The sequence below is a fragment of the Misgurnus anguillicaudatus genome, chromosome 18, assembly GCF_027580225.2.
Source record: "Misgurnus anguillicaudatus chromosome 18, ASM2758022v2, whole genome shotgun sequence".
NCBI classification, from domain to species: domain Eukaryota; kingdom Metazoa; phylum Chordata; class Actinopteri; order Cypriniformes; family Cobitidae; genus Misgurnus; species Misgurnus anguillicaudatus.
The window spans coordinates 7476825-7504543 of NC_073354.2; the positions used below are offsets into that span (position 1 = coordinate 7476825).

Here is a 27719-nt window from a genome sequence, read left to right on the forward strand (position 1 = left end):
CCATTGTTTCTTTTGTCATGTTTTACTAATATGGAAAAATTGGGATCAAATTAAAAACCAAGACCAACTGGTGACAGGGCTGGACGATAATAAGCAGTGCAATTAATCATACCAATCTCAATGACTTTTTAAAAATTTTGGACACATTGACCATGGCCATTTCTCAATATGCGTTCTTGTCTGTACTTGTGTTCGAATCAAGCTCACATAACGGGTGTTTCTCAAACGCGAGGATGCGTACTAGAAAGGCTATGTATCTCTCGGCTATCGAAGGACAGCCCAATCCGAAGGCAGTCTCTGTTCATCTCTTCATTCAGCCACTTTTGAAGGATGCATAAACTGTATTCTTCGTTAGGGCTGTGCAAAAATATTGATAGAGCTAACTATTGTCATAGTTAGCTAAATCGATAGTGTATCGATATTTCAATCTCTACTATCGATACTTTAAAACCCATCAAATCCCTCTGTGTGCATCAAACGACCTCCTCTGCCGCTGTCCAGTTGTCTGGCATATACGACCAGTCGGCCAATGTCTCAGAAGTTAGAGGGAGTGAGAAAATGGCAGAAAATGTAAATTTCGTAACGCAATTTCATTCTAAAATATAAGCCAAACATTGTTAGAAAATGAGTGGGCACAAACCTCACACAATTTCAGTATGAAATGGAAGACAAAAACATGTTTCATGCATAAAAGACATTTCGGGCCCTATTTTAACGATCTGAAACACAAGTCCGAAGCGCAAAGCGCAAGTGACTTTGTGGGCAGATCTTGGGCGCTGTTGCTATTTTCCCAGCGGGAGAAATAAGTCTTGCGCCGGGCGCAAATCAATAAGGGGTTGGTCTGAAGTAGGTTCATTATTCATAGGTGTGGTTTAGGCGTAACGTCAAATAAACCAATCAGAACGCTATCCAACATTCCCTTTAAACGCAAGGGCGCAAGTTCCATGGCGGGTTGCTATTATTATGACGGATTTGACAGGCGCACGCCAGGAGCGGTTCACAGCCGAGGAGACCGACGTTCTTGTAAGAGCAGTCAAAGACAGAGAAGTTGTTTTGTATGAGGATGTGAGAAACCCGCCCGAATCAGCGTCGGTTAAACAGGTGGAGAGGAAATAGCCGCAATTGTCTCATCAGCTGCGCCAAGCACTACAATGATGTCAAGAGACGGGGGGATCCCAAGCTTGCCAGCATAAATCGGGCACGCCGGGCACACAGGAGGACATCGCTGCGTCCACCCTCACCGCTGAAAGGGTTTGGGGGATTTGAAATCGGACACAAGAAACGCAAGCAAGGTTCAACCCCAAAGTACACTTACAAATCAAGTTCACATACATTAAGGTTTCTTATGAAAACATTTTAATTATTATTTAGATAAAATAAACGTAATACAGCCACACAACAAACTTATGAAAATATTTTAATCGTTATTTGCATGATAATTGTTTAACGCTGCCACACAAAATAAATAAAAACTATCACCACAATGCTCACCACAATGATTTCCCTTATCTCATGTATTAATATTTTTTATTGTAACAATTTGCAAAAATAACTGTTGCATCTGTGTAGATTAGATAAGCAATGCGCGTTGTGCACGCTATACATTATGGTCAAGCATGCGCCCTTAAAATAGCATAATGAACCACGCGCAACGCGCCACTGACTTTAGACTAGTATTTTTTGGTTAGTAGCGCAATTGTTTTTTGAAACTGCAAAATAGCATAAGAGATGGTTTGCGCCGGAGCACGCCTCCTTTTTTGCCCTGAACCGCCCAGGGAGCGCAAGTTCATTCCCTAGTTTGCCGACGTGCGTCTGTGGAGGGAAAAACCCGCTGTGCGCCAGTGCAAAATACTAAATGATACATGCGTCACTGACAAAGTCAATTGCGCTGGGTGCAAGATAGGGCCCTTCATGTTTTCCTTGATTTTTTTGTAAATGAATCACGTTAAACTGCAAATTCTGTAGAACTGGAAGACCACAAACAATTAATATATGATTCTCATTCACAGTACTGAATTGATGTAAAGTTTTTTGTGGTGATGGATTGCATTATCTTCAACTTTTCACTTAAAAGTTCTCATGACAAGACCGGGGCGGGAACCGTTATGACATTGTCACGGACACTTATTAGACCGTCTCATTCTAGTGTTTAAAGGTGTGGAGGACTCTAACCTTAAACTGTGAGAAAGACTCTACTAGGAAGGGAACAGCCTTCCTAGGCCGCATCCTCATGTTTGAGAAACACAACATCTCCCGTGTTCTTGATATGCCTATTTTATCTAGGATATATCAGGAGGTGATTTGTGCGGACTTATGACGGCCAAGTTACCCAGAATGCATTTCTGTTTAGTCGAGAATTTAGATGAATAAACTTCGCATCTGAGGTGAGTTAGTAAAGATAGCACCTATATTAAAATATCCTCAGGCGATTTGGGATACATTTCTGTGTTTTCTTCTGCTTTAGTTAATTTAAAGCTGCTTTGAAACAATTTAACAATTGTGAAAAGCACTATATAAATAAGATTGAATTGTCAGTTCCAGGTGATCAATTACACATATTTTCTATATAATCTTAACACTGTAGTAAATCACTGCCTTTATACTTTGGATTTTTTTCTTGTGTTTATTTCATGTTGTACAAAAGTTTTGTAGTATTAAAATACATTTTTAATATTTCATTATGTAATAAATACGTTAAAGCTAATCAGCGTATGCATGTGTTGCCTAAACTACATATTCCTTTTTTGTAAAATAAAACAAGCAGCGTTTTTGCAATACATTTTATTTTATTGTAAAAATACTTTCAAATAACAAAAGCCAGGGCTGCACATACGGGTGAGACTGAATGACGACCTCATGTACTCTGCTGTTTTATTTACGTCCTCCTGTCCTAGAGAGTTCGTTCTTCATAGCCTGAATATGCTAGTTCAAACTACGAAGGACACATGCCCGAATGTAAATTATCTGTCACTTTATCGGTCTACGTGCAACTAGTGTAACTATTATTTGAGTCATGCTAAATAGAGATCAATACCCTGCAAGTTTCAGATGTGATAATCAGCTGATCAAACATCTTTAGTTTTAGCAGAATTTGCTGTAAATTTAAGCATGTGAAACAACACTATTTCTCTTCCTGATGATAATCTGTTTATAGCAAACAGGTTAATCCAGATAGCATTTTATCTGAAAGCACACAGAAAGCATTCATTCAGAAATGACTGAATGGGCTACAGTTTAGGATGCTCTGTGCCGAGTGATCTTACTCATGTCTGCCGTCGTCTTCACTATCATCTGAGAGAGAACATCTCCATGCCAGCTTATATCCACCATCTCTCTCGTCCTCACATCTATCCAGAGCTAGCAAACAAAGGACAATCACATAAAAACACAGCCAATACTACTGAATCCGTCACAATGTGATGCAGACTTTGCAAAATGCTGTTATTGACGAATAGGACAGTTAAAAACTATTAAACCCAGCAGCAAATTCAAAGTGCATCTATACATGCAGCAAATCCAAAGAGGATATTTGCATAAGCATCATTAAATGTACAGTAAAAGCATTGATAATGTCCTGATTATATCTATAGGTCACAGAGAGGTCAGTTAACAGGTCATGAAAAATGTAATTATGACTTCACATTAGGAGGCTGTTTACACTTGGCATTAACATGCATTTTCGTCGATCGAATCACAAGTGGACAACGTTAATGCCAGGTGTAAACGGTGTTCAAGACGTTTTGAAGGCGTCCACTTTTGACCACTTTCAACCACATTCAGAGGTAGTCGAACCCCTTTCGATCGAATTGCTTTTGTTTTGTAAACGCACATGTGGTTGAATGTGTTCGAACAGCTACACGTGCCCACCTTCTCTCCACCCATTTTTTTATCTGAGGTACTGAAAACAATGTTTTACGTCTTACGGTGTACAGTGCCATTTTTAGCCTTTCATTGATAAAACTAAAGCGGTTGATCGCCGCAGTTTCATTTTGCAAGCGTGTGAAAGTTGCGTGATCCTATTTTATCAATTGTGCTGAAATATCAGAGAAAGCTTTAACATATACATGTACAAAACACTGTGCAGCATGTTTACTTACACAAGCAGTGGAGTCTGACATAATATTAGTTCACGTCCATATAAACTCGTCATTACTCCCACTCTCGTTTAAATGACAGCAGAGAGACTCGCCCACCGTCTCGACAGACCACCCCCTCACAGTATTCAGGACAGAAGTGGTCGAAAGTGGACAAAAGAGACGGATTTAAATACCAGGTGTAGACGTGATGCGTCTCTCTCGTCCACTTGTGATCCGATTGACGAAAACACATCTTAATACCAAGTGTAAACAGCCCCTAGGATTGTGCCGATAGACAATAATATCGTGTAACGACGATCGCTTGTATGAAAGATCATCAAGGAGAAAATATGTCACTATCCCGGTTTTATATCTTGCAAATCTAACGTAATGTTTTTAAATCTTGGCTATATCTAACACAGTTATTAGAAATAATGTGCGATTTGTCACATAAACTTAACTTAATGTTTATTTCATCAAAGAAAACTGTTGGAGCTCACGTGGAATGATGGGATTTTGATCTTCAGTAAAACGTGCAGCACGAGTTTGCAACAAACTTCATCGTTTAAAGTAAGTATCTTTTTATTCTGTGTATTTTGAAACTGAAGTCGTGTTAAAGTAACATAATGTCACTGGGCAAGCTTATTTTAAAGCAAGTTTGTATGAAAGATCATCAAGGAGAAAATATGTCACAAAGATTTTTTTTAATGAAATCCAAGGCTTTCTGTCAGATCCACACATAAACAGCAATGACACTGCATCTTTTGAGGTCCAGAAGGGTATTAAAAGACATTGATAAAATGGTCAGTGTGACTACAGTGTTTAACATTAATATTATAAATTGATGAGAATACTTTATGTGCACAAAACAAAATAAAGACTTTATTCAACAATATCTAGTGATGGTGATTTCAGAATAACTGATTTATGAAGCTTTGATGTTTTATGAATCTTGTTTCAAATTAGTGGCCTTCACTAGATATTGTTGAAAGTCAGTGTTTTTTTTGGGTTTTTTTTGCACACACGCATTATTCTGGTCACTTTATAATATTAATGTTGAACTACTGTAGTCATGCTGACCATTTTATCAATGTCTTTTGATATCCTGATAGACCTCAAAAGACTGAGTGTCATTGCTGTTTGTGTGGATCTGGGGCCGGTTGCACCAGCTGTGTGTAAGTTACGACGTAAATGGGCACTAAGTTACAACTTGCGCACTACTAAATGTTTTTGCGTTGCACCATTAAACTTAGTTTAAACGTAACAATACGTTGTAACTAAATATTTATGGATGCCTCTGTCCATGAATAACGATTGGAATAAGATGTCAGCCAGATTAGATTACATCGATGAGCTCGTAATTAATTATGTAAAGCCGCAAGTTCGTCAATGAGTTTTCAAGAACTGTTTAATTTTCTGTGTATCCATCAATTAAAATAAGATAAAAAATTTCTTCCTGTTTATTTTCTTCTCTATGTGTGGGATATATATTTTCAATTAAAAGTGTAATGTTTTGAGTTCGATAACGTTTGCTTTAACGTCTTTTTTAACTTTCAGTTTAGGCGAGTCAAGAATGAGTTTGAAATTATGTACTGTTCAGACTATTTCCTGTTTACCCATTAGAAGGCTTGTGATTGGGTTAAGAAAAATAGACGTCATTCTATGCGACTATGCATTACTTTACGGAGAGCTTATGACCTACTAGCTACGTTCTGCCTTAAGAACAAATGGTGCAACCGAATAAAGTAAAGAGTTAGTTATAAACTAGCTAGTAGATACTAAGCCTCTAGTTTGGACTTTACATCCCAAAAATGTAAAAAATTACACACTGCACCTTTAAAGGGATACCGTAATAACTCAAAGACCAGGGCCTTTATTTACCCAAACTGCCGAAGGTAACAGGCTTTTATTTAAAGCAGGCATTATTAGAGACAGGCCTTTATTTCAAATTCCATCTGTTTGATAAATAATTGTTTTAAATTAGCCTTTAAATTAAAAGCGATAGCGTTCTAGTGGATAGAGATCATTCGTTTTTTTAACAGTATATTTTTTCAAGGTTGTTGAAAAGTCCGTCAGTAGCACTAAATGAGACCCATCCAATGGAGCTACTGCCATCTATTGGCAGCTGTGCATTATGATGAACTTGAATGCATTTAGGAGATAACACAGCGCTCACATTATCTAAATCATGCCCCTGCGCGATCGTCCCCTCGCTTTCCTCATTAGAATGCATTTGTTTTGAGCAAAGCAGGAGGTAAAACACTCTCTTAACACTGGAACCCATCGTAATGTTAAGTCTGTGTTTTTTATTTAGTCATATGAAGCCCTCTCACATGCCTATGATATCGCATAGTTGATCTGTTGCGTGTGCACCATAGATATTTACTAGCCCTGCTGCGCGCATTAAAAGGTTTTAACAAAGGCAGATGAAGGTGAGTGCTCACGCAGTTGATGTCTCTCCTTTTAAAACGTGCTCTGGTGCGAATACGCTCTCACTGCGCGTAAGCTAAGCTTTGTTTATACTCGCGCTTTGGTCCGCAATGCAAGCCTCCGCGGATCGCGCGCGCGTCTCACCAAACGGACAAGGCGTATATAGTTGACATGCTAAGCTCTGACTTATTTCCCCCCAGCACTCATCTTCCCCGGGCTTAATTTGTGACCGGCCTTTATTTGTCCGCAATGACCACGCCCCCGGCCACTATCAGAGGCCCGGCGTTTATTTGAATAACAGCTTTTATTTGAGGAAATACTGTAGTTCACTCAAAAATGAAAATGTGACGTTTATCTGTTTACCCAAAGAAAAAAATGTCAGAAAATCTGAAAGATGTGAATTTGTTTCTTCAGCAGAACACAAATAATGATTTAACTCCAACCGTTGCAGTTTGTTAGTCCTACAATGCATTAAAATGGTAACAAAATCTATGAGAATGAAAAAACATGCAGACAAATCCAAACCCTGCAGCTCGTGATGACACCTTGAGGTCCTCCTGGGACACAAAACAATCGGTTTGTGTGAAAAAACGAACGGCATTTCATTTTATATAATTTATATCATTACCACTAAGTCCAACTGCTTTGAGCATCCGATGTGTGTGAAGTCTGAACGTGCTCTTGTGCCGGAAGTGATCTCTCGCACTCATTGATGTAAACGCACTGCTCGGTTTTTCACACAAACTGATTTTTTCGTGTATTAGGACGTCAGTGTGTTGTCACAAGCCTGTTATACGACTAATAGACTGCAGAGTTAAAAATGATCATGCGTGTTCTACTGAACAAATAAAGTCACCTACATCTTTGATACCCTGTGGGTGAGCAAATAAACTTTTCATTTTTGGGTGAACTATCCTTTAAATTTGTGTTCTGAGGACAAGATCTTACGGGTTTGGGACGACATTAAAGGACAAGTTCGGTATTTTGCACTTGGAGCCCTGTTTTCAGATTGTTTATGATGAAGTGGAACGGTTTTGACTGAAATTTGGACTTGTGATGCTGGACCGAGAGTTTTTGGGTGTTTGTTGTATCGCCTCCCACCTCTATAATGGCTGTATAGGTGCACAGGAACAATCCTTCATAAAATGCATTAAACTTTCATTTACAAAGACGTGAAACTCACCGAGTGGTCAGGGGTGTTCACTGATATGCTCACAAAAATCGCTGCAAAAGACGCATTCCAACAGCTGTTTTATCATTAGTTTTTGTATTACTCCGCACCGGGAACCTTGTTTGTATTTTTGCAATTGGCAAAGGTGTATTATCGCCACCAACTGGGCTGGACTGTCTATTATTTAAGCTCTCAGCGGAAGAATGGTAAATCAGCTGTTGGAAAGCATCTTTTGCAGCAATTTTTTTTGTGAGCATATCAGTGAACACCCCTGGCCACTCTGTGAGATTCACGTCTTTGTAAACAAAAGTTTAATGCATTTTAGAAAGGATTGTTCCAGTGGTCTTCTGACCATCCGATATAGACATTCATGGAACTTTCTTCTTTGTATTACATTGTAACACATCTTTGTATTGTGAGAGACACCAGATCTGAAGGAGACAGTGTTTGATTTTTGCAGACTTTTTTTATGGTTATGCAAAAAAATTGCAGGTACAAAAATCCTCAGTGAACACCGCTCAGTGTTTATGAGTCCAATATACACAATGATAAGAAACATGGAAACCATGTTGAAGTTATTGAGCTAACTATTGACTAAATGATGATTAAGCATATTAAAAAATTAATTGCAAGTAAAAGACATTAAATCTCTCAAGATTTCAGCAGAGGGCGTTTACAGAGTAGGCATATCGCCTATAGCAGGCTTTAATGACAATAGTTGCCGATGGTTATTTTTATTATTATCAAAGTTTCACGTTAACATGCGCATTGCATGCTTTTCCTCGCATGAGAGGGTTTGTGGGCTTTCCTTTGCGGGAGAGAGCTTATAACGCACGCGGATTCCAGCTCTTGCTGGGACCTGAATGCGCACGGCATGCACTCCTCCTATCACCTGAACTTGTAATGCGTGCAGCAAGGACTCCTTCCTGCACCTGAACTTGTAATGCGTGCAGCACGAACTCCTTCTCACATCTGAACTTGTAATGGTGCAGCACAAACTCCTTCTCGCATCAGAACTTGTAATGCGTGCAGCACAAACTCCTCCTCGCATCTGAACTTGTATTGCGTGCAGCACAAACTCCTCCTCGCATCTGAACTTGTAATGCGTGCAGCACAAACTCCTCCTCGCATCTGAACTTATAATGCGTGCAGCACGAACTCCTCCTCGCATCGGAACTTGTAATGCGTGCAGCACGAACTCCTCCTCGCATCGGAACTTGTAATGCGTGCAGCACGGACTCCTTCTCGCACTTGAACTTGTAATGCGTGCAGCACTGACTCCTTCTCGCACTTGAACTTGTAATGCGTGCAGCACAGACTCCTTCTCGCACCTAAACTTGTAATGCGTGCAGCACGAACTCCTCCTCGCATCTGAACTTGTAATGCGTGCAGCACAAACTCCTTCTCGCATCTGAACTTGTAATGCGTGCAGCACAAACTCCTTCTCGCATCTGAACTTGTAATGCGTTCAGCACAAACTCCTTCTCGCTAGGCTTGCCGCGATAGTCGGTGAAACGGTGATTACCGGTGCTTCAGCCTCTCACCGGTTAGATCACTTGCCCACCGCGACACCGTCTTTCATCGTCGTTTTGATATTTTCGTGTAATTAAATCATTTAGTTAGAGAGAGCAAACACTAAGAACTGAATGTGTCTGGTGTCTGAATTCAGCGGAGCTAAACGCGCATCACGTCACAGAGAGCAGCAGGTGTCAGATTTCATTTATTCTTATCAGAGTGTGCAAGGCGAGCTGACTGACCAGAGGATAGCAGAAGCCGCGTGCTTACTCGTTTTTGTTATAATATACATATATTATGTTTAATATAAGCGAGATCGTTATGTTGTTGTGTTTTTCATCAAGAAAAGCAGCGCTTTATGGAGAAGTAGCCGGTTGCTCTGCTTGGGACTGGCAGGTTTCTGTCAGAAGTTCCTGCGCACACTGACTCAAGCACTTAATTAAACCAGCTGTTGCACTCGAATTGCACGCAAATTCATAAGCGATTTAACGCTGCTTGCGCAAGCACTGCATTAAACAGTTGCGTAATTCAAAAGTGAAAGTAAAATGTGGACGTCTGCATGCGCTTTTATAAGCCCCTCCCACCCGGTGATACCGGGATAACCGGGTTTGTGACGCGCTGATTAACCGGTGGGAAAATTCTGTCACCGCGGCAACCCTTCTCGCATCTGAACTTGTAATGCGTTCAGCACAAACTCCTCCTCGCATCTGAACTTGTAATGCGTGCAGCACAAACTCCTCCTCGCATCTGAACTTGTAATGCGTGCAGCACAAACTCCTCCTCGCATCTGAACTTGTAATGCGTGCAGCACAAACTCCTTCTCGCATCTGAACTTGTAATGCATGCAGCACAAACTCCTCCTCGCATCTGAACTGGTAATGCGTGCAGCACAAACTCCTCCTCGCATCTGAACTTATAATGCGTGCAGCACGGACTCCTCCTCGCACTTGAACTTGTAATGCGTGCAGCACGGACTCCTTTTCGCACCTGAACTTGTAATGCGTGCAGCACGAACTCCTTCTCGCATCTGAACTTGTAATGCGTGCAGCACGAACTCCTCCTCGCATCTGAACTTGTAATGCGTGCAGCACAAACTCCTTCTCGCATCTGAACTTGTAATGCGTGCAGCACAAACTCCTCCTCGCATCTGAACTTGTAATGCGTGCAGCACAAACTCCTCCTCGCATCTGAACTTGTAATGCGTGCAGCACAAACTCCTCCTCGCATCTGAACTTATAATGCGTGCAGCAGGAACTCCTTCTCGCATATGAACTTGTAATGCGTGCAGCACGAACTCCTTCTCGCATATGAACTTGTAATGCGTGCAGCACAAACTCCTTCTCGCATCAGAACTTGTAATGCGTGCAGCACAAACTCCTCCTCGCATCTGAACTTGTATTGCGTGCAGCACAAACTCCTCCTCGCATCTGAACTTGTAATGCGTGCAGCACAAACTCCTCCTCGCATCTGAACTTGTAATGCGTGCAGCACGAACTCCTCCTCGCATCGGAACTTGTAATGCGTGCAGCACGAACTCCTCCTCGCATCTGAACTTGTAATGCGTGCAGCACAAACTCCTTCTCGCATCTGAACTTGTAATGCGTGCAGCACAAACTCCTTCTCGCATCTGGACTTGTAATGCGTTCAGCACAAACTCCTCCTCGCATCTGAACTTGTAATGCGTGCAGCACAAACTCCTCCTCGCATCTGAACTTGTAATGCGTGCAGCACAAACTCCTTCTCGCATCTGAACTTGAAATGCGTGCAGCACCGACCCCTCCTCGCACCTGAACTTGTAATGCGTGCAGCACGTACTCCTCCTCGCATCTGAACTTGTAATGCGTGCAGCACGAACTCCTTCTCGCACTTGAACTTATAATGCGTGCAGCACAAACTCCTTCTCGCATCTGAACTTATAATGCGTGCAGCACAAACTCCTCCTCGCATCTGAACTTATAATGCGTGCAGCACGGACTCCTTCGTGCACCTGAACTTCTAATGCGCACAACACAGGAGTTTAGAATGAGTAAATTGTTGACGCACCCTGGCACACAAGAAATTTCAGCGCGCCTGGGCATCATTGACGTACTGTAGCGCTTTTTTGTTTTCTGTAATAGTGTGTAGGTGTTTTAAGTTGGTGTTTGAATGCATAACCGCGGTTCTGGACTACTGCGTCTAATAAAGCAGCGGCAGAAACATAGAAAGCTGGCATATGCAGTTTTTTCCTTGCTGCCCTCTTTACCCGCATGTCAACAATAACATAACAACCTTGCTCCTCCCACAACATCTGACGTGCTTACTTTTACATTGTGTGAGAACGATTTGAATAGGATTTCAAACCACATATGAATGCAGCTTGAAACAGCGTGTTTTTTGCTGTTCACACCTTCTAAATATAAACACATTCCAATCGGATATGTAGAAAAATCTGATTTGGACTGACAGTGCGAACATGGTACAAGTTGGGTTAAAACTACATGATGACCACCTGCAATTTAATAGTAAGAAATATTCTATATATGAAAATAGTATCACAAAATACAAACTACAACCACAGCTTTTTTGTAAACCAAATACAATATATAAAACATATACACATTACTATATGAATTTTATAGTTTAGTTAGCATTTAGCATGATATTTAACATGTAGTGTTAGATCATTTCAATGAAATTATTTATATTGTATGTTTTGTGAATTAGTTATGAGTAAATCAGATTATAATGTTGTATTCGAGTATGTGTTTGAAGGGCCGCGCTAAAGCTAAACCCTGGAGAAACACCACTAAGACATTGAATAAAATACAGCTGTCATAAACGCAAATATATAAAGACACAATTACTATAAGACAGAAAAAATATAAACACTGTTGGTTTGTAATATAACTAGTTCATCATTTTAAAATAATTATATAACGTGTGTTTGTATTGTGTATATATATAGCATGTATTAGCTTCAAGGCCTGAGTCTATTATAACACCCGTGCACTAATGCTAAAACGAATGCTTAAACAAGAGCAAAACCTTACAATATTCACATATGAAGTCATATTTACTTGATTTTAATGACATGTCTTCTTTATTTAGCTCATAAATACGTGCATAATTTGTGTATGGAAGGCTGCATGTTTAGCACACGAGTTAATACACACGGTAAAAACTGATAAAAATATAGAAATTAACACAAAACCATCGAGATGGATTCACGATAGATGAATACATAAATACACATAATTACTTAAACACAATAAATACACACATATATGACAGCCTTACCTTTAATAAAAAGACTCTTTTTATGATCCATTATTATCCATCACCTCAGAGACGAGTCCAAACTTAACTCACGCGACTTCAGTCACTTCACATGTGCATCGAATCACTTTATTATTTCACATATTTGTCATGACAAGTTTTTATATATCAATGTGAATCGTGTGAAATGAGCCGCTTTGTGTTTATCTTCAGTCCAACTGAAGAGAAATCCCGATGAAAGCAACAATAAACTCAATATATCCGTTTCGAATATGTGATTTTATTATTAAAGGAGATTAATCGAGAAGTGTGTCATAATAAATGCATTCAGATAAACACGAAATTGCACGATCTTTTTATAAACTCTAAGCGGGTTTACAGTTGTTATTCTGCAGCACGAGTCGAGGCGCTGTTGAGGCACATCCTGCGTCACTTCCGCCGAGACTTTTGTAGAATCATTTTTACACTAAAGCTATTTATTTACTAGTAATTCAGTTATAATTTTTAAATAATGAATTGTGTTAACATGCACATTTGCTTTAAAAAATCGTACCCTGGTATTACCACGTTTTTGGACGCGTATTCATGACTATATTTGCAGTGCTATGCAAAAATAAATATACAAACATTTCAGTAGTTTACATTAAAGTAGAGTAATAGTAGTAAAGATTTTTAGAGTTGGTCACGTGTTGTTGTTTTTTTTTTTTTTTTTTTTTTGGAGAACATTACTGTGATCCGTGGATGGATAATAAAACATTTTAGCCATGCAAACACAGAAAAAATGTCTGATTTATGGGAAGAAATTGACATGAAATGTGAAAACGTCTGCAAAAGGAATAGTTCACCCCCACCCCAAATAAAATAAATGTCATAATTTACTCACCCTCAAGTTATTTCAAACCTGTATAACTTTCTTGTTTCTGCTAACATATCTGGAGCACCATTGATTTACATCCCATATGGCAAAAAAAAAACTAGTATCATTTTAAATATATTTCAAGATATACAAAAAATATATATCTACTGAAATATATTTTGAAATATGTTTAGTGCTGGGCAAAGATTAATCACGATTAATCGCACACAAAATAAAAGTGCTTTTTTGCATAATATGTGTGTGTCTAATGTTTTATTTATATATCATTTTTATTTATATATCATATAGAATATATAAAAATATAAATGTTGCTATAGGCTATATACACATGTAAATGTTTCTTAAATACACACACTCATATATTATGCAAAAAAAAATCACTTTTATTTTGTATCGTTTAATCACGATTAATCTTTGCCCTTGGCCATTTTTTGTATATTTTGAAATATATATTTTAAATATTTATATTTTTGAAGCATTTATATTCATATTGCATTGCAAGAAAAACTTTGTATGTAAACATAACAGGTTTGATCAAATTAAAATTAAATATAACTGCAAAAATATACTTGTTTTATATTTTATGGGTAAATAATAAAAAAATTAGGTTTGTGGGAAGTATTTATTTAAAGATCCACTGTATAGATTTTATTTGCAGCATCTAGCGGTGAGATTGTGAATTGCAACCAATTGCTCAGTGCTTTACCAACATTGCTTGATTGACAATCCAACTAACACTTTATGTAAAGTGCACAAGGCACTGTTTTTTATATACGTATACATTTTCCAGCTCAGTAATGTTTTTCTGTGAGCTCACCACAGTGCATTCTGGGATAGCCTTTTCCACAAAGCAACAGATTACAATTTAACCTAAACATTTTTATGTCAGGAGTGCAACTATGATGTCTTAAAGTGCTGTCTTTATGGACATATCATTAAATTTCAGAACAGAGCCATAGTACCCATGTTTTACCTAAAATGTTAGTGCTTGATTATTCTTTAAATAACACGGCAGGTTCTGGTTTGCTTAAAATGAGCAGAGACGACTTCATTCAAATCTGTGGGCCTGCTGATGGAATCAGTCTTTTTAATACAATTGAGGGGAGGGGAGCTGTCTCTTTAAATAAACACTGCTCACCCGTCACCATGATCCAAATTTTATGCTTCATAATCATATTGTTTGATCTTTTCGCTTTAATGTCTGTCAGGTGCTTACAACCATGTCTCACTCTCAGCTACAGAATAGATATCAATCACATGCCAAAGGAGGGGCTGCTGGAGGTAAGAGACAGCACAGTGTTTATGATACCTGTGACATGCAGGAACCATTCAGACGTATTCCTAATACTCCGGCTTTTCATTTTTTTGTTTGTAGTCTACCATGCCCTCTACCTAGAGGACCTTCCTGTGTTTGAGCTTGCTGAGAAGATAGCCAATCTATACGATGTGTCCTCACAGCAGATTCATCATTTATACAGACAAGGGCCGACAGGGATTTACGTCTTGGTTTCAGATGCGGTAAGAGGGCAGAAGATGGTCCTATAGATTAGCTAGAAGTTTTGGGTACTTTTCTTAGAAAAAAGTTTTATTTTAAAGTTTTAATTGACATTTATGGCAACTGTATAACAGATCAATGTAAGTGATGGTTTTGAAAAGCACACAGGTTTTCATAGCAGCAGACCTTTCCCTCATAATCCATAATCAATCCAGCTACTGATTGTTAAAATAAAGAGCCTGAAAATATAATTATCCAGGAATATAATACAAATACTGTGTTTGTTCAGATGGTGCAGAACTTCACAGAGGAGACCAGCTTCATCAGCACTTTGAAAGGTAACTTCATGGACATGACACTTATCTCAACTATACTGATAGCTTTTTGTTTGTCAGGTTGTACTTATCAGGAGAAAATAAACCAGATGTCCATTGCTTAAAGGTGCTTTTATAACCAGGACTTTTATATAATAGATACAAATATGAAGTAAATCAGTGTGTTTTTAAGAATACAATATGATTGTGTCACAATTTAATGGATCTGACTTTTAAAAGTGTTTTAAATAACAAGCTACAATGTAAAACATCAATCCAATTAATGGATTCACATTTAATTCTTAATGTCCTTGTGCTTATTATAATACTGTATTTGGTTAATGTTCGCTCTTTTTTTACCTGTGTGATTGCAGATGAAAGTAATGATGTTTACCATGTTGTACTGAAGTGACCAGCTACTAGAAAATTATGAATCCTATTAGCTTATTTTAACAGACTGTGTGATTTTAAGTTGTATATCCTGCAAGAATGTGATGTGAATAAACAGAGAAGAGCTTTGTATAACTGTACAGTTCAGTTTTGTTTTAAGAGAAAATGTTGTCAAAGTTGATACTTAACATTTTTAATTAATTATAATATTAAATTGTTGCACTTTTTTATATTTTGTCATTTAGAAGACATTTTGATAAATGATGATGAGCACACAGTTGACGGGATCCATTTACTTTTATAGTATTTGTTTATCCTACTATGTACGTTAGTGGATACTGTTGATTGTGTTCCTATTATCCTTTATCTAAATATCTTCTTTTGTGTTTAACAGAATAAAAAAGCTCATACATAGAGTTTATTTTTTTGACTAAACTATCCCTTTAGTGATTGCTGTTGACATTTTTATCAAATCTTTAGCTTTTTTGTCTGTGAAGTTTTTATTTTTCTGTTGTAACTTTTGAATAAAAATATTTTTTCAAATAGATATTTGTATACTACTACAATCTAAGCAAGCTGTTTTTCTTCATAAAATACATAACAACATATATTATTTTTATGGTGCTTAATTTTGCTAAATTTTATCACAACTTAATCTGCATGTCATGTAACTACACAACACTACAAGATATACAAAACTGGAATGGACAATGTGTTTTATGTACCAATGAATTACCGGAGAATTATCCAGATGATAATTTAATAACATATTTAAATATCAACAATGTAAAATGCCATTCATAAAAACTTTAAAACGGACAAAAATAAATGTCCTTATAAAGTTTAACATAAAAATGCTATTAAATTATTGAAATATTTTCTTATATTCTCAGTGGGATTTCAAGTAAATAATTTAGGTCAATGGGGTTCGGCTGACAAAGATAAAATCAGTGAGAAAAGTCTTGAGATGAATTCTCAGATAAATATATAGTGTATTCAATGAAATCAAACAGTATAGGGGAGAGTGGGGTAAGTTGTGCCAGTTTTTACTTAAAGTGACTTTAAACTTATAGGCCAAGATAGTAATGGTTCCAACTACAATATGAACATATATTTCAGGATGTGGTGTATATCTGGGAACAATCACTTTCGATCTGAAATACAGTATTTAAGAAATATAGCTTTCTGAAAAAAAAGTGGTCTTGTGGCACAACTTGCCCCTGGTGCGGGGTAAGTTGTGCCTTTGGAGAAAATGCATTAGGGTAAATTGTGCCATTGATTATTGAAATAAAACAGTATATTTTGATCTCAGAAACTGTAATGTTTATAAAAGCTAAAATTCAATACAAAATTACTAATTTAAGGTTTATTTAAAGTTATTTTACAACACCAAAGTGCTTCAGTTATCAAAAATGTGTGGACACATGACCGATTTCTTCTATGGTTCCCCAGAAACACGGGGTGGCACAACTTCCCCGCTGGCACAAATCACCCCACTTTCCCTACAGTTGTAAATATAAGGGATTTCCGTCCCTTACGATGTGACACGATGACATAATTCATTATAGAATGTAAAACGTCACATAGAACGTCTGGTTTCTCAGGGAACCGAGGTTACTGTAGTAACCGATATGTTTACACTCTGTTGGGTTATTTTATGGTAAGAAGAAAAACAGTCAGGTGGCTCAACCGCTCCGCTAAAGATCCACTTCGATGATCCACTTCGTGTTTTCCCGCCCGCTCTGCAGCATCTTTCTCACAATCTGTAGTGGAGGCGACAGTTCCCGAAGTTCGTTTGCATTAACAGGTAGGTTAATTACATTACTTCAGTTGTCGATCCGCTGAATTAGTAATTTGTCTTTGTAATGATTTGCTCTCAGTCTTCTAAAAGTGAAAACAACTTAGCAATCAAATAACAAATCCACACTTAGAATTACAATGCTTGTCTAATCAAATTAATGTACCCGATCAAATCCAGCTAAGACTAGCAAGCTGGTAGCTGGTTTAAGCTGGTTTTCTCAGCCTGGCAAAACCAGCTAAAACCAAGCTGGGAGACTTTTTCAGTAGGGATCTAATATAAGTAACAACAAATGTCTGTTGTTGGCACACTTTGTAGACAAAAAACAAACCAACAATGCCTTCACAAAAAGTAGACAGAGACAGAGGGCTAAGGCATGGAAGGGAAGGCTGCTAAAGGCAATTCAACATTGTAACTGGATTCAAATCTCCATCAAGCCAGCTGGTAAGTCGTATAATAGAATATTTAGCAGTTTGTCAAACTTTTATTCTTGTAATTAAGTATATTTATCTTAACCTCCCAAGACTTGGTGTGTCCACATACGTGGAAATCAAATTTTTTTGTTGTTTGCACCATAATACTTAATTCTGTGTAACTGGAACCTGTTGTACACAAACATGAACAATTACACTGCTTCATGTTAAAAAAAAATATTTGGATATTATATTTATTTGTTTTTCCTAACCTCAAAATAGCTGGAAGAAATCTAAAATTCAAACCAAAGCTTGGGTATCAGGAGATTAATAACATTATAATCACTTATGCTAGTCATCTATAACACACTACAGACACGTTTTATTAAAAACATATCAATAGGACCACCCCCCTCTATATAACGTTAGCCCTTTTTTGGTTTGGGGTCAAACTGTCTTTGCACGGCCTTCAGTAAAGGTGCCAAAGAATGCATTGAACTAATATGTTGAAGGAGTCCAGGGCCATATGCAGGATTTTATAAATACAGAGGTCCATCAAAATCTTATTTCGCTGTTCTACATATATGAATTTTAATAAATCAGAAAACCAAAGAATCAAATTACTATAGATTTCAAACCATGTCATTTGCAGAAGACTAACTAATATAGGCTAACTAATATAGGATCATTTTAGTCAATTAACTGAAGGCTATCAATAATTTATTAATTAAATTAATTCACAATATGCACACACTTATTATACACTTAATATGTTGAAATACAACATCAGTAATGCAGTGGTGAAACTAGAATTGTAGAAATGGGTTGGCCAAGGCTACTTTAGGGGGTCCATATCCCATTAAAGAAAACTGTAATTATTAAAAAAAGCATAAATGAATCTACGATCACTTCACATTACCCCACATAAGATAAATATTTTTCTTGCCCTGCATGTATTATTGCATGCATTATACTAACTGTAAAATTTATTCATTAATTTTAAACTTTTCACATCTAATTAACTGTCTGTTAATGAAGCAAAAGGCTTCTTGTTAACTGCAGTAACTTTAGTTAAAGTTGTTCAGGAAATCAAAATTCCATGATAAACTTTAAACTTACTTTAAATAGCAGAGCTCAACACAGAAGTTACAGTCTGGACGAGTGAGTGATTTTTTCTTCTTTTGTTATTTAATTTACTTTAATGACTTCAACAGGTATTTTATTAGGCTTTAAGACCAAATTTAATAAAATGTTTAAGCCAAAAGATGAACATGGGCTCATTTAAACTCCATTCAGGTTCAACACAATGAATCTAATTATTATACAGTAAAAAGATCACTTCAAGACTAAAAGGGTGGTGTTGAATTTTGTTAATAAACACGCTGAATAACTGTAAGTGAATTACTGGAGGGAGTGAAAGTAGCACATTAAATTTGGACACCCATCTGGCTCAGCTGCAGTAATGTTTCTTGTCTTGTCACCTTAACAATCACTGCAGTTTCATATTTCTCGTCATCAAACTGCTGTATAATGGTCAGTGTTTGATTACTTACATCTTTCTTGCATTTCCACTAACTGCGCATCTGACGGAGTCCGTCGGCAACGTTGGGACCGTCGGCAACGTTGGGACGGGCTTGACGGAGTCGTGCCGACACGTTTGGCACTTGACTCGACCAAGTCTAGTCGGCAACGTTGGGACGGGCTTGACGGAGTCGTGCCGACACGTTTGGCACTTGACTCGATGAAGTCCCGTCGGCAACGTTGGGACGGGCTTGAAGGAGTCGTGCCGACACGTTTGGCACTTGACTCACAAATTGACGGAGTCATGCTGACACGTTTGGCACTTGACTGGACCGAGACGCGTCGGCAACGTTGGGACGGGCTCGACGGAGTCGTGCCGACACGTTTGGCACTTGACTTGACCGAGTCGCGTCGGCAAAGTTGGGAACGGGCTCAACGGAGTCGTGCCGAAAGGTTTGGCACTTAACTTGACCGAGTCATGTCGGCAACGTTGGGAACAGGCTTGACGGAGTCGTGCCGACACGTTTGGTACTTGACTCGACCGAGTCGCGTAGGCAACGTTGGGACGGGCTCGACGGAGTCATGCCGACACGTTTGGCACTTGACTCGACGAAGTCCCGTCTGCAACGTTGGGACGGGCTCGACGGAGTCGTGCCGACACGTTTGGCACTTGACTCGACCGAGTCCTGTCGGCAACGTTGGGACAGGCTCGACGAAGTCGTGCCGACACGTTTTGCACTTGACTCGACCGAGTCGTGCTGACACGTTTGGCACTTGACTAAACCGAGTCGCGTCGGCAACGTTGGGACGGGCTCGACGGAGTCGTGCCGACACGTTTGGCACTTGACTCGACCGAGTCGCGTCGGCAACGTTGGGACGGGCTCGACGGAGTCGTGCTGACACGTTTGGCACTTAACTCGACCGAGTCGCGTCGGCAACATTGGGACGGGCTCGACAGAGTCGTGCCGACACGTTTGGCACTTGACTCGACCGAGTCGCGTCGGCAACGTTGGGAACGGGCTCGACGTAGTCGTGCCGACAGGTTTGGCACTTAACTCGACCGAGTCGCGTCTGCAACGTTGGGACAGGCTCAACGGAGTCGTGCCGACACGTTTGGCACTTGACTCGACCGAGTCCCGTCGGCAATATTGGGACGGGCTCGATGGAGTTGTGCCGACATATTTGGCACTTGACTCGACCGAGTCGCGTCGGCAACATTGGGACGGGCTTGACGGAGTCGTGCCGACACGTTTGGCATTTGACTCACAAATTGACGGAGTCGTGCTGACACGTTTGGCACTTGACTGGACCGAGAAGCGTCGGCAACGTTGGGACGGGCTCGACGGAGTCGTGCTGACACGTTTGGCACTTGACTCGACGGAGTCGTGCTGACACGTTTGGCACTTGACTGGACCGAGTCGCGTCGGCAACGTTGGGACGGGCTCGACGGAGTCGTGCCGACAGGTTTGGCACTTAACTCGACCGAGTCGCGTCAGCAACGTTGGAACGGGCTCGACGGAGTCGTGCCGACACTATTGGCACTTGACCCGATGGAGTCCCGTTGGCAACGTTGGGACAGGCTCGACGGAGTCGTGCCGACACGTTTGGCACTTGACTCGACCGAGTCGCGTCGGCAACGTTGGGACGGGCTCGACGGAGTCGTGTCGACACGTTTGGCACTTGACTCGACCGAGTCGTGCCGACACGTTTGGCACTTGACTCGACCGAGTCGCGTCGGCAACGTTGGGATGGGCTTGATGGAGTCGTGCCGACACGTTTGTCACTTGACTCGATGGAGTCCCGTCGGCAACGTTGGGACGGGCTCGACGTAGTAGTGCCGACACGTTTGGCACTTGACTTGAGCGAGTTCCGTCGGCAACGTTGGGACGGGCTTGACGGAGTCGTGCCGACACGTTTGGCACTTAACTCCACCGAGTCCCGTCGGCAACGTTGGGAACGGGCTTGACGGAGTCGTGCCGATACGTTTGGTACTTGACTCGACCGAGTCGCGTGGGCAACGTTGGGACGGGCTCGACGGAGTCATGCCGACACGTTTGGCACTTGACTCAACGGAGTCCCGTCGGCAATATTGGGACGGGCTCGACGGAGTCGTGCCGACACATTTGGCACTTGACTCGACCGAGTCGCGTCGGCAACGTTGGGACGGGCTCGACGGAGTCGTGCTGACACGTTTGGCACTTGACTCGACGGAGTCGTGCTGACACGTTTGGCACTTGACTGGACCGAGTCGCGTCGGCAACGTTGGGACGGGCTCGACGGAGTCGTGCCGACAGGTTTGGCACTTAACTCGACCGAGTCGCGTCAGCAACGTTGGAACGGGCTCGACGGAGTCGTGCCGACACGTTTGGCACTTGACTCGATGGAGTCCCGTTGGCAACGTTGGGACGGGCTCGACGGAGTCGTGCCGACACGTTTGGCTTTTGACTCGACCGAGTCGCGTCTGCAACGTTGGGACGGGCTCGACGGAGTCATGCCGACACGTTTGGCACTTGACTCGACGGAGTCCCGTCGGCAATATTGGGACGGGCTCGACGGAGTCGTGCCGACACATTTGGCACTTGACTCGACCGAGTCGCGTCGGCAACGTTGGGACGGGCTCGACGAAGTCGTGCCGACACGTTTGGCACTTGACTCACAAATTGACGGAGTCCTGCTGACACGTTTGGCACTTGACTGAACCGAGAAGCGTCGGCAACGTTGGGACGGGCTCGACGGAGTCGTGCCGACACGTTTGGCACTTGACTCGACCAAGTCTAGTCGGCAACGTTGGGACGGGCTTGACGGAGTCGTGCCGACACGTTTGGCACTTGACTCGATGAAGTCCCGTCGGCAACGTTGGGACGGGCTTGAAGGAGTCGTGCCGACACGTTTGGCACTTGACTCACAAATTGACGGAGTCATGCTGACACGTTTGGCACTTGACTGGACCGAGACGCGTCGGCAACGTTGGGACGGGCTCGACGGAGTCGTGCCGACACGTTTGGCACTTGACTTGACCGAGTCGCGTCAGCAAAGTTGGGAACGGGCTCGACGGAGTCGTGCCGACAGGTTTGGCACTTAACTTGACCGAGTCATGTCGGCAACGTTGGGAATGGGCTTGACTGAGTCGTGCCGACACGTTTGGTACTTGACTCGACCGAGTCGCGTAGGCAACGTTGGGACGGGCTCGACGGAGTCATGCCGACACGTTTGGCACTTGACTCGACGGAGTCCCGTCGGCAACGTTGGGACGGGCTCGACGGAGTCGTGCCGACACGTTTTGCACTTGACTCACAAATTGACGGAGTCGTGCTGACACGTTTGGCACTTGACTAAACCGAGTCGCGTCGGCAACGTTGGGACGGGCTCGACGGAGTCGTGCCGACACGTTTGGCACTTGACTCGACTGAGTCGCGTCGGCAACGTTGGGAACGGGCTCGACGGAGTCGTGCCGACAGGTTTGGCACTTGACTCGATGGAGTCCCGTCGGCAACGTTGGGACGGGCTTGAAGGAGTCGTGCCGACACGTTTGGCACTTGACTCACAAATTGACGGAGTCGTGCTGACACGTTTGGCACTTGACTGGACCGAGTCGCGTCGGCAACATTGGGACGGGCTCGACGGAGTCGTGCCGACATGTTTGGCACTTGACTCGACCGAGTCGCGTCGGCAACGTTGGGAACGGGCTCGACGGAGTCGTGCCGACAGGTTTGGCACTTAACTCGACCGAGTCGCGTCGGCAACGTTGGGACGGGCTCGACGGAGTCGTGCCGACACGTTTGGCACTTGACTCGACTGAGTCGCGTCGGCAACGTTGGGAACGGGCTCGACGGAGTCGTGCCGACAGGTTTGGCACTTGACTCGATGGAGTCCCGTCGGCAACGTTGGGACGGGCTTGAAGGAGTCGTGCCGACACGTTTGGCACTTGACTCACAAATTGACGGAGTCGTGCTGACACGTTTGGCACTTGACTGGACCGAGTCGCGTCGGCAACATTGGGACGGGCTCGACAGAGTCGTGCCGACATGTTTGGCACTTGACTCGACCGAGTCGCGTCGGCAACGTTGGGAACGGGCTCGACGGAGTCGTGCCGACAGGTTTGGCACTTAACTCGACCAAGTCGCATCTGCAACGTTGGGACAGGCTCAACGGAGTCGTGCCGACACGTTTTGCACTTGACTCGACCGAGTCGCGTCGGCAACGTTGGGACGGGCTCGACGGAGTCGGGCTCGATAGACTTGACGGAGTCGTGCCGACACGTTTGGCACTTGACTCGACCGAGTCGCGTCGGCAACGTTGGGACGGGCTTGACGGAGTCGTGCCGACACGTTTGGCACTTGACGGAGTCGTGCCGACACATTTGGCACTTGACTCGACCGAGTCGCGTCGGCAACGTTGGGACAGGCTCGACAGAGTCGTGCCGACACGTTTGGCACTTGACTCACAAATTGACGAAGTCGTGCTGCACGTTTGGCACTTGACTGGACCGAGTCGCGTCGGCAACGTTGGGAACGGGCTCAACGGAGTCGTGCCGACAGGTTTGGCACTTAACTCCACCGAGTCCCGTCGGCAACGTTGGGAACGGGCTTGACGGAGTCGTGCCGATACGTTTGGTACTTGACTCGACCGAGTCGCGTAGGCAACGTTGGGACGGGCTCGACGGAGTCATGCCGACACGTTTGGCACTTGACTCGACGGAGTCCCGTCGGCAATATTGGGACGGGCTCGACGGAGTCGTGCCGACACATTTGGCACTTGACTCAACCGAGTCGCGTCGGCAACGTTGGGACGGGCTCGACGAAGTCGTGCCGACACGTTTGGCACTTGACTCACAAATTGACGGAGTCGTGCTGACACGTTTGGCACTTGACTCGACCGAGTCCAGTCGGCAACGTTGGGACGGGCTCGACGGAGTCGTACCGACACGTTTGGCACTTGACTCGACCGAGTCGAGTTGGCAACGTTGGGACGGGCTTGACGGAGTCGTGCCGACACGTTTGGCACTTGACTCGACCGAGTCGCGTCGGCAACGTTGGGACGGGCTCGACGGAGTCGTGCTGACACGTTTGGCACTTGACTCGACGGAGTCGTGCTGACACGTTTGGCACTTGACTGGACCGAGTCGCGTCGGCAACGTTGGGACGGGCTCGACGGAGTCGTGCCGACAGGTTTGGCACTTAACTCGACCGAGTCGCGTCAGCAACGTTGGAACGGGCTCGACGGAGTCGTGCCGACACGTTTGGCACTTGACTCGATGGAGTCCCGTTGGCAACGTTGGGACGGGCTCGACGGAGTCGTGCCGACACGTTTGGCACTTGACTCGACCGAGTCGCGTCGGCAACGTTGGGACGGGCTCAACGGAGTCGTGCCGACACATTTGGCACTTGACTCGACCGAGTCGCGTCGGCAACATTGGGACGGGCTCGACGGAGTCGTGTCGACACGTTTGGCACTTGACTCGACCGAGTCGTGCCGACACGTTTGGCACTTGACTCGACCGAGTCGCGTCGGCAACGTTGGGACGGGCTTGATGGAGTCGTGCCGACACGTTTGTCACTTGACTCGATGGAGTCCCGTCGGCAACGTTGGGACGGGCTCGACGTAGTAGTGCCGACACGTTTGGCACTTGACTTGAACGAGTTCCGTCGGCAACGTTGGGACGGGCTTGACGGAGTCGTGCCGACACGTTTGGCACTTGACTCGATGGAGTCCCGTCGGCAACGTTGGGACGGGCTTGAAGGAGTCGTGCCGACACGTTTGGCACTTGACTCGACGAAGTCGCGTCGGCAACGTTGGGAACGGGCTCGACGTAGTCGTGCCGACAGGTTTGGCACTTAACTCGACCGAGTCGCGTCTGCAACGTTGGGACAGGCTCAACGGAGTCGTGCCGACACGCTTGGCACTTGACTCGACCGAGTCCCGTCGGCAATATTGGGACGGGCTCGATGGAGTTGTGCCGACATATTTGGCACTTGACTCGACCGAGTCGCGTCGGCAACATTGGGACGGGCTTGACGGAGTCGTGCCGACACGTTTGGCATTTGACTCACAAATTGACGGAGTCGTGCTGACACGTTTGGCACTTGACTCGACCGAGTCGCGTCGGCAACGTTGGGACGGGCTCGACGGAGTCGTGCTGACACGTTTGGCACTTGACTCGACCGAGTCGCGTAGGCAACGTTGGGACGGGCTCGACGGAGTCATGCCGACACGTTTGGCACTTGACCCGATGGAGTCCCGTTGGCAACGTTGGGACGGGCTCGACGGAGTCGTGCCGACACGTTTGGCACTTGACTCGACCGAGTCGCGTCGGCAACGTTGGGACAGGCTCGACGAAGTCGTGCCGACACAATTTGCACTTGACTCACAAATTGACGGAGTCGTGCTGACACGTTTGGCACTTGACTCGACCGAGTCGCGTCGGCAACGTTGGGACGGGCTTGATGGAGTCGTGCCGACACGTTTGTCACTTGACTCGATGGAGTCCCGTCGGCAACGTTGGGACGGGCTCGACGTAGTAGTGCCGACACGTTTGGCACTTGACTTGAGCGAGTTCCGTCGGCAACGTTGGGACGGGCTTGACGGAGTCGTGCCGACACGTTTGGCACTTAACTCCACCGAGTCCCGTCGGCAACGTTGGGAACGGGCTTGACGGAGTCGTGCCGATACGTTTGGTACTTGACTCGACCGAGTCGCGTGGGCAACGTTGGGACGGGCTCGACGGAGTCATGCCGACACGTTTGGCACTTGACTCAACGGAGTCCCGTCGGCAATATTGGGACGGGCTCGACGGAGTCGTGCCGACACATTTGGCACTTGACTCGACCGAGTCGCGTCGGCAACGTTGGGACGGGCTCGACGGAGTCGTGCTGACACGTTTGGCACTTGACTCGACGGAGTCGTGCTGACACGTTTGGCACTTGACTGGACCGAGTCGCGTCGGCAACGTTGGGACGGGCTCGACGGAGTCGTGCCGACAGGTTTGGCACTTAACTCGACCGAGTCGCGTCAGCAACGTTGGAACGGGCTCGACGGAGTCGTGCCGACACGTTTGGCACTTGACTCGATGGAGTCCCGTTGGCAACGTTGGGACGGGCTCGACGGAGTCGTGCCGACACGTTTGGCACTTGACTCGACCGAGTCGCGTCGGCAACGTTGGGACGGGCTTGACGGAGTCGTGCCGACACGTTTGGCACTTGACTCGATGGAGTCCCATCGGCAACGTTGGGACGGGCTTGAAGGAGTCGTGCCGACACGTTTGGCACTTGACTCACAAATTGACGGAGTCGTGCTGACACGTTTGGCACTTGACTCGACCGAGTTGCGTCGGCAACGTTGGGAACGGGCTCGACGTAGTCGTGCCGACAGGTTTGGCACTTAACTCGACCGAGTCGCGTCTGCAACGTTGCGACAGGCTCAACGGAGTCGTGCCGACACGTTTGGCACTTGACTCGACCGAGTCCCGTCGGCAATATTGGGACGGGCTCGATGGAGTTGTGCCGACATATTTGGCACTTGACTCGACCGAGTCGCGTCGGCAACATTGGGACGGGCTTGACGGAGTCGTGCCGACACGTTTGGCATTTGACTCACAAATTGACGGAGTCGTGCTGACACGTTTGGCACTTGACTGGACCGAGAAGCGTCGGCAACGTTGGGACGGACTCGACGGAGTCGTGCCGACACGTTTGGCACTTGACTCGACCGAGTCGCGTCGGCAACGTTGAGACGGGCTCGACGGAGTCGTGCTGACACGTTTGGCACTTGACATGACGGAGTCGTGCTGACACGTTTGGCACTTGACTGGACCGAGTCGCGTTGGCAACGTTGGGACGGGCTCGACGGAGTCGTGCCGACAGGTTTGGCACTTAACTCGACCGAGTCGCGTCAGCAACGTTGGAACGGGCTCGACGGAGTCGTGCCGACACGTTTGGCACTTGACTTGACCGAGTCGCGTCGGCAACGTTGGGATGGGCTCAACGGAGTCGTGCCGACACATTTGGCACTTGACTCGACCGAGTCGCGTCGGCAACATTGGGAACGGGCTCGACGGAGTCGTGCCGACACGTTTGGCACTTGACTCAACCGAGTCACGTCGGCAACGTTGGGACGGGCTCGACGGAGTCGTGCTGACACGTTTGGCACTTGACTCGACAGAGTCGAGTTGGCAACATTGGAACGGGCTCGACGGAGTCGTGCCGACACATTTGGCACTTGACTCGACTGAGTCCCGTCTGCAAAGTTGGGACGGGCTCGACAGAGTCGTGCCGACACGTTTGGCACTTGACTCGACCAAGTCGCGTCGGCAACGGTGGGACGGGCTTGACGGAGTCGTGCCGACACGTTTGACACTTGACTCGACCGAGTCGCGTCGGCAACGTTGGGACGGGCTCGACGGAGTCGTGCCGACACGTTTGGCACTCGACCGAGTCCCGTCAGCAATGTTGGCATTAGTGTTGTCACG

General features: G+C 44.5%; 2 protein-coding genes across 5 annotated transcripts in view; one reads left to right on the forward strand and one right to left on the reverse strand.

The window, feature by feature from the left end:
• Positions 1-12886, reverse strand: part of senp6a (SUMO specific peptidase 6a) — a 35010-nt gene extending 22124 nt beyond the window's left edge. For 2 of the 4 annotated variants that reach the window (XM_073855708.1, XM_073855707.1), the window contains exons 1-2: positions 12469-12886; positions 3264-3357 (exon numbers count right to left, since the gene is read on the reverse strand). In XM_073855708.1, coding sequence (XP_073711809.1) covers positions 3264-3357; positions 12469-12499 — 125 coding nt within the window. In that variant the 5' untranslated portion in view covers positions 12500-12886. The remainder of the gene's footprint in view (positions 1-3263; positions 3358-12468) is intronic. The other 2 variants (XM_073855706.1, XM_073855709.1) reach the window with 2 other exon arrangements.
• A 1323-nt stretch (positions 12887-14209) lies between these two features.
• LOC141350373 (transcription factor CP2-like protein 1) lies at positions 14210-14952 on the forward strand. Its single transcript, XM_073855449.1, has one exon. It carries the CDS (start codon positions 14303-14305, stop codon positions 14867-14869), a length of 567 nt encoding a protein of 188 aa, XP_073711550.1. The 5' UTR covers positions 14210-14302; the 3' UTR covers positions 14870-14952.
• The last annotated feature ends 12767 nt before the right edge of the window (positions 14953-27719 follow it).